General features: G+C 39.9%; 1 protein-coding gene across 1 annotated transcript; it reads left to right on the forward strand.

Moving 5' to 3' along the window:
- Positions 1 to 486: 486 nt before the first annotated feature.
- LOC131236487 (uncharacterized) lies at positions 487 to 6,394 on the forward strand. Its single transcript, XM_058233705.1, has 4 exons — positions 487 to 1,092; positions 1,569 to 1,742; positions 4,860 to 5,197; positions 5,837 to 6,394. The coding sequence occupies exons 1-4, from the start codon at positions 517 to 519 to the stop codon at positions 5,865 to 5,867; spliced, it is 1,119 nt and encodes a 372-aa protein (XP_058089688.1). The 5' UTR covers positions 487 to 516; the 3' UTR covers positions 5,868 to 6,394.
- The last annotated feature ends 7,565 nt before the right edge of the window (positions 6,395 to 13,959 follow it).

The following is a 13,959-nucleotide window of genomic DNA, read 5'->3' on the forward strand; positions in this document are numbered from 1 at the left end:
TTAGCAGGCTTTCTTCACTGAAAGAAAAATGTAGATGAATTGGAAAATTGTAGATGTGAATCAATGGAGAATAAGATCAACATCCTAGAAAAGAATTTCGAAGAACATGGTTGTGATTGGATCAGTGAATTACCTGATTCATTGCTTCTTCACATCCTATCTTTCCTTCACATGGAGGATGTGCTTAGGACAAGCTTCTTGTTGAGAAGATGGAGATATGTATGGACATCCATCACTACGACGGATTTCAACTTCGGACCCTCTCATGAGAGGATCTTGAGACCTATCGAATACGGTACCACCTTTATCGATAAATCAACATCTCTTCATACTGGGGTTCGGTATTTTCATGTCCATTTCGATTCTCTAGAACTAGAGCACTATCCTCCGCGAGTTAGTTCATGGATCCATTTTGCAGTTGACCATAATGTGGAGGAACTTGATTTGGCCTTTGCTGGCGAAGGTAATACATTTGTAGAGGTTGAGGATTATGATGAACATAAGTTGACTCCGTTTATGTTTAACTGTAGATCGTTAAGGACGCTATCATTGACATATGTTGCTCTCGAACCACCTACTTCCACGAGTTTTAGCTCTCTCAAAACTCTTTATCTCGCATGGATTATATTGTCTGCTAACAAGATAAAAAATTTGACTTCCAATTGTCCACTCTTGGAAGACATTGTTGTCAAAGACTGCAGCTCTGCACAGAATCTCGACATCTTTGTTGAAAATCGGCAGCTTCATTGCTTAACAGTTATGGACTCTGACCTTTTTCATTTTTATGATGATCATGATTATGATGACCTTTACATTGCTTTTGGAAATGGTTTTGATGATATGGGATATATGACTACTAAGATTGAGATTTATGCCCCAATTCTGTTGTCCTTGAAATTAATTGGGAACAAGCCGCGGAGAGAGTATCGTATAAAGAACTTACAATCTCTTGTCGAGGCCAGCATTGATTATGAGGAAGAACTTTATAATGGTTGCCATGAGTGCTGTGAACACAACATCAATTCATTGAAGGGACTTCTTGAAGATCTTCGACATGTTAAAGACCTTAAATTATGTAGTTGGTGTATTCAGGTATGTGTTTTTGGACATTTTATTATTATGATCCTTGAGAGTTCTTTTGGAGCCTGGGTTCTTCTTTCATGCCATACTAAGTGCTGCCACCATAATACCTTTTTCCTTATATTGATGAACAGTAATGCTCAATGGGCTTGGCCTGGGTTGAGTTGAGCAAGGATTTTGAACTGGTCCTGCCCAGACCTTTCAAAATACTGATTTTGGTTGGCCCAAGCTGCAGCCTGCTGACAGTACTGATTATTTTAAGTCCTGGTGTGTAGGATTTCTCATCTCTTTGTAAAAGTCAGTTGTTTCATTGTTCATAAGTATATTAAACTAAAGTTATAAACACCTCGAATGAGTGAACTGCATGATGCCTTACGGGAAGTGGGCAACTAGACATAGACCTTGCATTGAGGTTTGTATTTTTTGTTTGTTGTTGTTGTTTTTCTTTTCTTTTACTCTCTCTTTTTTTTCTTTGTTCTTTTCTGCAGTTTCTATCTTCAAGGGAGTTACAATGTCTAGATGCTTTATCCATGAATTCCACACGTTTGGATCTGATGACAGGATTGAGTAAATGGGAGCTCCCAGGGATTGCCCACTTGCTAAAGAGTTGTTGTTCCCTTGAGACTCTTATTCAACATTTGGACCAGAAACCTCTATTGGAGGTGCGTACTACAAAACAATCACAATAATCTAATCCAGAGGAATTATTAACTACATGTGAACTTCACTTGCAACCTGACTCCTATCCCAATGTGTCATATGTGTTGGACATTTGAGTGGTGCATAAGGTGGACTGCACCTTAAAGTTGAACTAATGCAAAATCAGTCCCTTCTAGATATGAGGTGGCTCATCCTTTATTTTGAATTCCATTACCGTCATTTTAATTTCTCTCCTAGCAATTTGAGGTTGGCTTCAAAATAGTAGATTGGCAAAAGTTTTATGTTGACTACCAACTATACACCAAGCCTACTCTTTTACTTGGGCTCTTGGAACTGGCCATGGTAGGGGCCCAAGTGACACCACTCACTTCCAACGCAGTCTGACCAAGTGTTGACCTATAGCCTAGTTATTGCATGCACGCCCCAATGGGTGAGCAGGCAAATTAAGGTCATGGAGGGGCAGTTGCTAGGAAAATCACGAAGCACAGCTACACTCATGAAAGGTCATGCTTGAGAAGCTGACTACACAAACTAGTAGGTAACCCACTGGTATGTAATTACCCAAACAATTACATGTGGTCAATGGTGCGTTCTGTTTATGGGTCTGGTTCAGGTCGAGTCTTGGTATATCCATACCTGGCTGAATTGCCTCAAGGAATCAGGTTTTGGTCCTATCAGGTTCAATTCTGGGTACCAAATTTGAAGTCTTGGACTTGAATCTGCTTTGACCATGATATGTTAATCACATCCGACCCATCAATCAAATGTGTGCTAGTTCAATAGGTCAAGGTCCCTAAAATCAGTCCGATCCAAAATTGAGGTGGGCCACATGGTATGAACCAATTCAGGGGACACCCACCATTGATCTTTGGGGCCCACAAGAGTGTGAAAACGACTTGATGGCTGCAGGATCCCTTCATCTAGGGCACATGCTTAAGGTGAATGGATTGCATGGCATGTACACAACATGGTGGGTACCCCATGAAACCAAGGGTGGGTGTTCCCCACTACCATGTCCTAGTCATCTAGCCCACCTAACTCATGGATTGGTATGATTTTTGGTCCCATGTCCAAATGGAAGGTGACACATCTGATTGCCAGAGTGCATGTCATCAACATATTGTAGTGGGACCCACAAATGATTCAATGAAAGAAGTTTCATGGTACTTGAATCATTTCCCTCACACACACATGTATGTATGTAAATAGCTTGGATCCAATACAAAGCTTCATATGTCAAGCTTGATAAAATGCATCTTAACTGTGTCTAAGTTCATTTAAGTGCATATAAGTGCCTCTTAAGTGATTTAGATGAACTTAGTCACACTTATATGCATTTTGTAGGTCAACTTTAAACGGACAAAGCTTTATGTTAGATTGGGCCTCATGGTAAGTGACGAGGCCCAGATTGAATATGAAGCTTTGTACTTGTGGAAAATGGATCTTAGTATGTGTAAGTTCATCCAAGTGCATTTAGATGTGTCCAAATGCATCTAAGTTTGCAACATGTTCCCTTTTTATTATTTATTTATGAATTATTAAAAGTATATACTTGAAACACAATTTACTAATTGATCTATTTCAGATACCCTACTATGTCATGGTCTCATCAAGTCCATCAAAGTGTAATGCGCTTAGTGCACTTAGACCAAGCAAACAGCCACACATGAAGCTCCCACACATGAAATGTGATGCTCAAGTAGTTGACCACAAAATAGTGGGGACCCACTGAAATTTGGTAGGCTGTCAAGGGAACCCATCTTGATCTAAATGGCTTCGAGTCCGATATTTGGATCCCATTTAGAACAGCCACGGGGTTTGTGTCCAATGTATTGCCCTTCAAAGTTGGGTCATGTTGGGTTCAGGTTTGGGTCTACCCACTTGGACACGGTTAAAATTCTAGGCAGGCCATTACCGATTAATTTTAATAGTAACATTATATGTTAATGTATAAATTTATTATTTTGATAAATACTGTATATATATTAATTAGTCTGCTAGTTGATTAAGGTCTACGTAGGCCACACCCCCGTTAGAGAGCCCATGTACACTACGCATGTGTCATCTTGGCGCATGTTTGTGAGATCCAATTCATCCATCAGGTTTTGTCTGAATATGCAGATGCCTCTAAGCAACCTAGACGGCTAGACCAGACTAGAAACCAAGGTCCAAAGGCAATGGGTACCCAAGCTTGATTGGATCCGGGACCTCCTATAGTGTTCCTAGACCCAGTGTTCGAAATATCGGTATCACGTTACATATCACATTCTTGGGATACGGATACATATTGGTTATCACATGGGATATATTGGTTGTATCGTGGAATGTATTGTTATTGTTGGAAACATGGGGAAACATTGGGAAATTGGTCGAATTTTTCAATGAAACTTCGGTGATTGTTAAAAAAGACATCAATACACATTTATAAATAAAAACATTACAAAAAATAAGTATACATAATAGGTTTTCTTTGTATTAGGGTCCTAATTTATGCGTTGTCTAATTGAATTGATACAAGTATATTCAATGTCTATTCATATAATTTATAAATGTAAAAAGACATGTGGAAACACAAGCAATACACTCAAAAGCAAAAGAAGAATCACTAGATTAGGTTACATACATGTTTGATTTGATGTTTGGACACAAAGATTGCAAACGATTTGTAAGAAATTAGGAAATTTTGATTTTTTTTCAATTTTTTGCAACTCAGCCCATCTCCTCCAAATCTCGAAATTGAAGCTCCCCATTCATGAATTTTCATGCAAAACATGAATAATCATGAATTTATAACAATTTGACACTAATTTAACATAATTTACAGAAAAATAAAAGGACTGAAATTCGAAAATGCTCATCAGATCGAACATATGGGATATATTGCATTACTTATACATTTCGTATCCGCACTAGTGGGATACAAGATATATCGTGGGATAAATCAGCCAATATCATCGATATTTAAAACACTGCCTAGACCCAAACCCAGCCAATCTACAGCCCCCAAATTTGGCCTTCAAAATATTGAATTTTTTACGTTCTTATGATGTGGCTCTCTCTCTCTCTCTCTCTCTCTCTCTCTCTCTCTCTCTCTCTCTCTCGTTTGTTGAAATTGCCAGATCCACAACTACCGCAGCCAACAATGGTTGAATCGGGAGGACAACTATGATTTTGATGAAAGGGTGTATTGGAAGTTGCAGAAGCTTTGTTTCTTTAAGCTGTTTGAGCACCTCAAAACTATTATCATTTATGACTTGAGTTCCGATCCCACCCCTGTGAATGGTTACAAGCCCACTCCTACCGATGTTGAAGTTAAATCTGTGATTGATGAGCCTGAGAATGAAATTAACTGTGTGAAATTTTTTCTCATCAACTCGACTGTGATGGAAAAAATGGATATTAGCATTCTAGAGGAAGTTTGTGTCCAGCCAGAGTTCCTGCTCAATCTTACCGAGAGGTTACTGGCTTTCCCAAGAGCGTCCCCAAAAGCTGAAATCCATGTCTCATATTAGGGCTCATCTGTCTTCATATTAGTCTTGAGAACTCCAAAACTATTAACCATTAAGGTTCCTTCTGTAACTAAAACTACCAACCATTAAGGTTCCTTTTGTAACCATGATTGTCAAATCTAACCTTTGTCCCCTGCACTAGTTGCATGGTGGACAATTGCACAATGATGTATATGCTAATTCGGGATGCCTCATCTTCAAGCGAAATGCACCACATGTACAAATGTGGAGAATGTGTGTAGGATATAGGACGGCCCCCATGTGAATATTCCTTAGCGCGAACACAGCCTGTGATATTTATCATGTGGTCCCAACTTGCAAAGAAACTGTTGGTTAGAAAAATGATATTCGATGGTCTACATTCAAGCTGCATGCATTGCTTACCTGATCAGTGGGTGGTTCTGATCTTTTGGGAGCAGCATGTTTGTTGGGGGAACATATTATGAAGTCCCAAATCCCGAACGCGTGCTCTGCCTAAGCATAGTGTGAAGATGAGGCATTTGGAATTAGCATCTCTTCAACAAATTGATTATAGTATTGTTGCCTTTATATGTGAATTTGTATTGGAGATGGTATCAAAATTGCAGGGATAATTTTGCTGAGTCTACATGCCAATAATGCTTTACATTGGCCGAGCCATGCATCAGGTGGGCTCCAATGTAACTCTGCCCAGAGACCAGGCCTTGATTCTTGTCGAACATGCCCCTTGTGTATGAAAACAATGGTTAGCCAACCTTCTTCTGTATGTAATTCCTTTTAATCCATTAATCTCTTACAGCCCCATGAATCATCTATTGATGGGACATGGAAGCTTCAACATTCATTTTGAGGGCTTGGCCTGTTGTCTAATAGTAGCAAGGGCAACAGGTCTTTTTATTGAAGACTGGGTTGATGCATTGCCTCCTCATATGGGTCTATTTTGGTTTTCTTCTAACACTGCAAAAGGTTGATGTGGTGGAGATTCATACGCTTGAAAGCATGTAAGGAGGGTTTCCTAAAATGACATGCCTCTCCGCCCCTTTCTGTGTGCATGTGAATCCTATTTTTGTAGGCCGGAAGCTAGGACTCTCTCTCCAGGTGTGTTGTCAATAGAGGGGGAATATATGTGGGGAGAGTGACAAATCTTTTATTTGCCGGAATTCTTTAGTGAGAGATTCCTTATACACTGAAAGGAGTGGGAGGTAAGCTTTATGCCCTTGGTCTCTAGTTTTAGTGGAAGAAATCTCTGTATTGTGGCTCCGCGGAAGTAGCTGAATGGCCAAATCATGTAAACCTTTGTATCTCATTATCTTGTTTTTCTCTTTTAACTTTTAGATTTTGATATGGCTTTTTTTTCTTTTTTTTTCTTTTTTTTTTGGTAATTTTGCTTTGCTTGCATCAATCTTCTACAGGTTGTTTTTTCTACAAAACAATGCACAACGCTCTTCAATGGCTTTGTTTTTAGTTCATCTTTGCACAACGCTCCTCACAAGGAATCAATCTGCCAATCATGCTCAGGGGTCAACCTCTTGAGATTTGTGGTGATTCAAACCCAACAATTAAACCGATCTTATTCGATATTGGTCACATACAATCCATTCCGACACATCTACCTATCTTGGTCATTGGGTTATAATCGTTCCATTTGAATTGAATTGCACATTTAATTTTGGCACACCCATATCAACTACGTGACCGAATTGTGAAATCAATAAACAATAGGTTGCTCACAAACATCATGGTGGGCCCCACCACTGAAAAGTTCATGCAGATGTCAGCGATCACAGGCAATCCACCTGCCTTCAAATCCACATGATGGTTGGATCAACCTGATTTTGAGCATCCTTTCACAGTGGGATGACCTTCATTGGCAAGTTGCACGTCATACACGCTCCATGGTGGGGTCGCCAGCCTCGGGTTTACATTGGGAATGTAATCTCGAAATTACGAAACGTTTTTTGAGCATATGCCATGTAACGCCTTGAACTTTTCAATACCGAGTATTGAAAGTCTTCGAGCGTTACTGTGAAAAGCAACATAATATTTACATGTGTGCAAAACCAACCTCATTACACCTAACCTTACATCGAGTCCCAACTATGAATTAGATTATTGAGAATGATCTCCACCTATGGACCAAGTCATTTGACCATTGATTTTAATGACTAGACTATCCATCATGAGACTTGACTCATATACTTCCCTCAAGTAAATTAGGGGATAGTGAAAGTTCATTTATAAGATATACTTGGAAAAGTGCATACAAGCCTATAAGACCATTGGATTTCACAAAACTCTATGATTAACATTAATTACAAAAATGCTCCTAAACTAAACCCCTAAATTCAAGAAAACATAGTTCTCACGATCCGTTTAACAAGAAAAGTTATACGGTAGCTGGGAATCAAAAATTAGCCATTTACGCCAAATTTCGTCCCTTAGATCAGTGTACAAGTCACCTGATTGACAAGATCGGACGATAACCGTTGACTTTGGACCCACTTGACGTATATATATACTTAAAATTTGAGCTCAACCACTTAAATTAGACGGGGAACCGAATGGACGGGGTAGATTGTCCAAAAACATCACAAGTTGGACCCCACCTTCCATGCGTGCGCACAACACACGGGCACTAGCAGCGCACGGAATGGGAAATCGGGTCAAACGGACCGAATTCAAAACAGGGAGGGAATCTCTCACCTCTCTTCGTCGTCCGTCCGTTGGGACGAGCAGTGGGCCACCACAGGCACCCAATCGGTTGATCTGAACTGTCCAAACTGATCGGACGAGGGCTTCGACCAAAACCTAACTGGTCGCGTCCGCCCAGGAATCCGCTCAAGGAGATCACAACGCCACGTTGGTTTGTGGTGTGGGCCCACCCAAAACTCAGACCCACTTCAAATCTCGGAGCATGGCCTAAATCGGCCCCATAAATCGAATGAGAGACCCTGATTGCTCGGAAAATAATCATAAGGGTGCCCCCATCAACTCCAGCAAAGGGTCGGAAACCAAGACCGTTCGCAGCGAAACAGACGGTGTCTGTTTGAAGGGGTAGTGGGCCACCATGACTGACCTGCATGGAAATCCAAACCGTTCATGAGGTCGGCCATCCAAGACCGACCCAATCCACGTCAGTTGACACACGTGGATGCACATGCGAACGAAAACGGTTGCTGCGTTAGGTCTTCGGGAGTTCTTCTTGCTGCGTAAACGAAGCTACGCAGGGAAGCTTCTGGGCGTCAGGCAGGCTATAAATAGGACCTGCCGTCCCACAGGGAAAGAAAAACAAGAAAGAGAAACGTGGGAGAGAGAGAGAGAGAACTGTTCAGCCGAGCAACCATTCCGTCCGCCCAGGCTTGCTGCCGTCTGACCAGGAAGAAAGAAGAAGAAGAAAGAGAAAAAGAAAAGAAAGGAAAGAAAGAGAAAAGAGAAAGAAAGAAAGAAAGAAAGAAAAGAAGGAAGAAAGAAAGAAAGAAAAAGAACGAGAAGAAGAAAGAAAAGAAAAGAAAAGAGAAAGAAAGAAAAGAGAGAAAGAAAGAATAGAAAGAAAGAAAAGAAAAGAGAGAAAAGAGAGAGAAAAAGAAAGAAAGAAGAAAAAAAAGAAGAGGAGACGTGATCCACTGGATTTGGATCGTCGGGTTAGGACCCAAAGCTAAACAAGGTACGTTATCCACCTATGCAATAACCTACTTTAAATTTAGATTATTGAATTATATTACCCTAGACCTAAACTGCGAACCCAGACCTAGTCATTTATCTTAACTATAGAAACCATGTGTTATTGTAATTTAAGCACACGAAGTGTATTAATCGTGATTAGATCTTGGCCGTAAAGTATAAGTACAGCAAACTGTTGCAATTGAAGGGCGATTTGTCTTAAAAGGTAAGGGTTTTATCCTTTAGGCTTATTCTATTTTAATTTGATCTTTATATTATGCCTATTCATGCTTTTATGTATATGATTTTACCTTTCATGCCTTTATCTACTCTTGCCTCTTTCCTACCTTTAAGGATGAGGATTATCCTGCCTTCTACCTAGATTCTTGTTATTTATCTGGCCATTTTATGCCTTTGGTGTTATGGATTATCCCGCCTTCCACGTTATACTTTCTGAGAATTATCCTCTCAATTGATTTAGTGAATATCATCATAATTATTACCCCTTTTGGGATTATGACCGGTATGTCAAATACCAGTGATTCCTCTGAATTTATGTGAGGCCATAGATGCAAGCCTTGCCCCTGGCCATCTCTTTATTTGAGTTGGCTCTGCCACTCGTCTCTTATTTGAGTTGGCTCTGCTACTCGTTTCTGTATTGAGTTAGCCAATGCCACTCTCCTTATTTTGAGTTGACCATTGTCACTATTCAATTATTATGTTGGCCATTGCCACTTTTGTTGAGTTGACGATTGTCACTCTTCTCTTTATTATGTTGGCCTCGTGCCGTCTATCTTTACAGCTTGGGCTTGTGTCTTGCTATTTCAGAACCTCCATAATTCAGTTGATATTCTTTATAATTCAGTTTCAGATTATATTCTTCATGATTTAGTTATGTTCTTAATGATTTAGTTATATTCCTTATAAGTACAAGCGATGTATTAAGAGGTATCACAACCAGTGAATCGATTATCTTATCATCGACGTAATGCGTTATGGGTAGTGGCCCTCTTGGTTGGCACGTTATTCCATGGGTTGGTTGGCGTGGTACACAATCGATGTATGTAAATCAGCATACATGTTACATCAACTTTTCGGGATTGGATGTCGCAAATAGTCGCGACATGAACATATCGTGTTACGTAAATTTTCCAACCGCGTGTTGTGTTGCCTTAAGATGTTTGCATAAATCCACGTCAGCGTTGGTCATGCCAGTGAATGTCCGTAGTTATGGGATGCGGGTCGAGCCAGATTTTCTATGAATTATATTCCACATTGAGATGATCACTACGTATGATGAGCCGCACATACTTTGCTATGCATGCATCTCATGTAGGTTGTTTGTGCATGTCGATATGTCATGTGTTAGTGGAGCACGAGACGTATCAGACCCTTACTTTACCTGTTATGAATCTCTTGAACTATTGTTAATCTTAAAGGATAACCTTCACTATGAGTAGGGTATTGACCCTCTCCCAACTATACAGATGATGCAAGTGACGTACAGATTGAAGACTTAGAGGACTACTTCCCTATAGAAGATCATCTTGAAAGGCTAAGAAGACAGTTCTAGTATTTAGTTCTTCCACTGTGAACTCTGATGTTGTAATAAACCTCTTATTATGAGGCCATTTGATTATTCTTTTACCCTGATGAAATATAATCAATATCGTTGATTTTATTTTCGTTTATGATTACCTTCTTGAATGTATCTGCATGTAAACTAAACGAAAAAAATAAGGGTACGATTTTCTAAAGCATCTAATTTGTACATCATTAACACCCGGTTTCCTCAGGCACGAGTACAAACTCTGACCGCGAAAATCTTGGGCTGTTACATGCCAACTCCACAAGTGACACTAGAATGAGAGGTCTACAATAATCGCACGTGGTAAAATCATGGTCAACTTCTCTATCCGTTTGTTTGTATCGTACAAGTGGGATGTGGATTAGCCACTGACAGTGTGAGTAGCCAGATTCCCTACGCGGTTCAATAATTGATGGTTTGGGAGCTAGTGGAATGATACCATGACTAAGAGCACGTGCTACAACATCCAAACAAACCATGATAACTCTCCACTAGAAACCACGGGTGACAACTCCCATACATAAGAAGGCATATAATCAAGAACACCATTACATGTTTTCTAGATTTAGACCATAATAACATTCCATTTAGTCCAATACATAAAATGACCAGTAGATCGAGGGTCCATTGTAATCGCAATCAATCAAGTTACATCCCAACGAAATATAGAAATAGAAACATCTACAAGTAAAACCTTCCTGGAGTTGACCATGATGTTTATATGCTATCCAAACCGTTCATAAGGCTTTTACCACTCAGATCAACTATAGGTCGTCCCGATACAACACTTCTACCACCCCTAGGCATTCAATCCCCATTATTTCGTGTGGTATAGCCTATATGAGTTTTTGATCTGTGTTAATTTAGAATCTGCTCTATTGTGATATTACAAAATAGATGGATGGAGTGGATTTGTCATGAACATCTTTGTAAGCCTCATATAGCTTCAGGCATTGGAACATGCATGCCTGGGTAACGGGCAATCCGCTTGAGAACTAGATTGGCCCACTGTGATGTTTCTTAGAAATCCACCCCATCCATCTGTTTTTTTAGACTATGTTAAGACATGGGACAAAAAATGAGACAGATTCAAAATTCAAATGGCCTAAAACTACATGAATCAATAAAAATTGAAAGTTCTCATTGGTAGGGCCACGAAAGTTTACAATTATACTAACATTTTTATGCTTTCAGTTCATCCAAGTAGGAATGATCTCATGAACAGTATGGATGGCATAAAAACATCATGGTGGAGCCCAAGAAGGCTTCAACGTAACATTTCCTCTCCCACTATTTCCTGTCATGCAGGGCGCCGTACTTAAGTTTTGGATATGCTTCATTTTTTGGCTCATTTCCTAATTTGATATATAAAAACTTAACAGATGAATAGAATAAATTTCTAACATATCTTCTTTTTGAGAAAACATGCACAAGGTCAAATTTGCCCAATGGATGGATAAGATCTTGCAATATGTTGTCACATGTGTGGCACATTGTACATGCATGTGTGCCTATGAAGTGATATGACCAAGGTCTGTGAGCCCCAACATGATGGTCCATCCATTTGGAGAGATCATTTTAAGACGAGCGAAAGAATGAGGCAGATCCTTGTAGTGGAAAGGTGGTCATGGAGTTGCTCCTCAAGGTTGATTGTAATTATTTTCTTTTTTGTCTGGTGCTTGAACATATTAAACAATTTGCGAGTGGTCGCAATTCTCAATCTTCTACTGTCCAGTTGGATGTATCTGCCTATTTAGATGCTTTGGGGTCAAAAGTTGTTCAATTGGAGTATTTGAATATATGTATTTCTCTTTTTTAAATTTTACCTGGATCTCCAGTCCCTCAAACATAAGGGTGTACATCGAGCCAAATAGAGTTAAGCTTGCCTCAGCTTGACTCGGCTTGGCCACTAGCTGACCTCAGCTCAAACTTAGCTCGGCTCAGTCCTCGAGCGTGACTGGCCAACTCAGCTAAGTTCAGTCAACTGCTCGGGCCAGTTCAGGCCGAGTTCGAGCCAAGATCGAGTTGAGTTTACCTGTGTGGCATTTCCGCAAACACTTAGACTGCACCTTCAAAATCCCACTGTCTATAAAGCAACAACAAATTTTTTTAGGTTATTTTATCAAATACCTTCCAAGCAACATAAAAAATCCAGAAAAAGAGTATTCATTCATATACATACCTTCCTTACCACCAGCCATACTTCATTGAGTTATTTCATCAAACACTTGGTGAGCAACATCAATATCAAAGTACCTGAGTCATCGAACGGGTTTGATCCTAGTTCGATTCGAGCTGGGTTCGAGTCGAGTCAAGTTAGGGCCAACTCAAACTCGGCTCGAACTCATTTTCGAGCTCAAAAAATCAGCTCGACTCGGCTTGAACTCAGCTTCAAACTGAGTTGAATCAAGCTTTTTCGAGTCAAGTCGAGCGAGTGTACGGACTCAAACGGATGAGGATTGCGTCCTACCACCGTAATGTAAGTGTTTTATCCAAGCCGTTAGTCACTTTTCTCATATCATTTTAAGGTATGAGCCAAACATTGAGAAATGTACAAGGCTTAAGTGGACCACAAAGTGAGGATTTAATGTCCACCATTAAAAATTTCTTAGGAGCTGGAGAAGTTTCGAATTAAGCTAATGTTTGTTTTTTCACTTCATCCACATCTACATGACCTTATTAAAAAAAAAAAAAATCACAGTGGCCCTTAGAAAGGTTTCAACCGTGGGTATCATTATCACTGCAGCTTCCTCCGGTGTGGTCTATTGATGGACCTACTTCAATTTTACATGCATACCTTAAAATGATTTGAAAAAAGTGATGAACAGCATGGATAAAACACTTATATCATAGCGGGCCTTGCAGAACCCTATCCAGACGGATTACTTAATAGGTGGAGTAGGACGCAATCCACATCCTCCTCAAATATAGACATATGCTCTCCAAGATGTTATAGTCAGGAGGACGCAATCCACGTCCTCCTCAAATATAGACATATGGTCTCCAAGTGCTCAAGGTGGGTACTCGAACCCTTGACCTGGTGTTGGAATTCCGGGAGTCTACCACCCGGGTAAGAGTCGAGACCCAAATCGTCCATCTGTTTCAATCATATTTTAGGACATGAGAACAAAAATTAGGATCCACAACTGAAGTGGGCTATACAAGATGAAACGGTGGGAAAATGAATACCTACCACTGAAACCTTCTTAGGCTCCGCTTGACCGTTTATAAGGTCATTTTTAGTGGGATGAAGTGAAAAAATCAGAAACTTAAGACTGATACAAACCTTTTGTGGCCATATAAATATTTCAACAGTGGTCATGAAATCCTTAATGTTTCCTCTTGTGTGGACCATTTTAGTTTTGGATCCACTTATTTTTGGTAAAATATCCTAAAATGTGATTGAAAAACGGATGGATGAGTTGGATTTCTCACGAACAGCGTAGTGGGCTCCACTCAGAATCTTTGCACAGGAACTGCTTG

The sequence above is a fragment of the Magnolia sinica genome, chromosome 1 (genome assembly GCF_029962835.1).
Source record: "Magnolia sinica isolate HGM2019 chromosome 1, MsV1, whole genome shotgun sequence".
Taxonomy (NCBI): domain Eukaryota; kingdom Viridiplantae; phylum Streptophyta; class Magnoliopsida; order Magnoliales; family Magnoliaceae; genus Magnolia; species Magnolia sinica.

Excerpts from the sequence above, each read along its gene's own strand:
- LOC131236487 (XM_058233705.1), top strand. The coding sequence starts at position 517 with ATGTTTAACTGTAGATCGTTAAGGACGCTATCATTGACATATGTTGCT. Across the intron at positions 1,093-1,568 it reads TATGTAGTTGGTGTATTCAG|TTTCTATCTTCAAGGGAGTT; the intron begins GTATGTGTTTTT and ends TCTTTTCTGCAG. Across the intron at positions 5,198-5,836 it reads CTGCTCAATCTTACCGAGAG|GGATAATTTTGCTGAGTCTA; the intron begins GTTACTGGCTTT and ends TCAAAATTGCAG.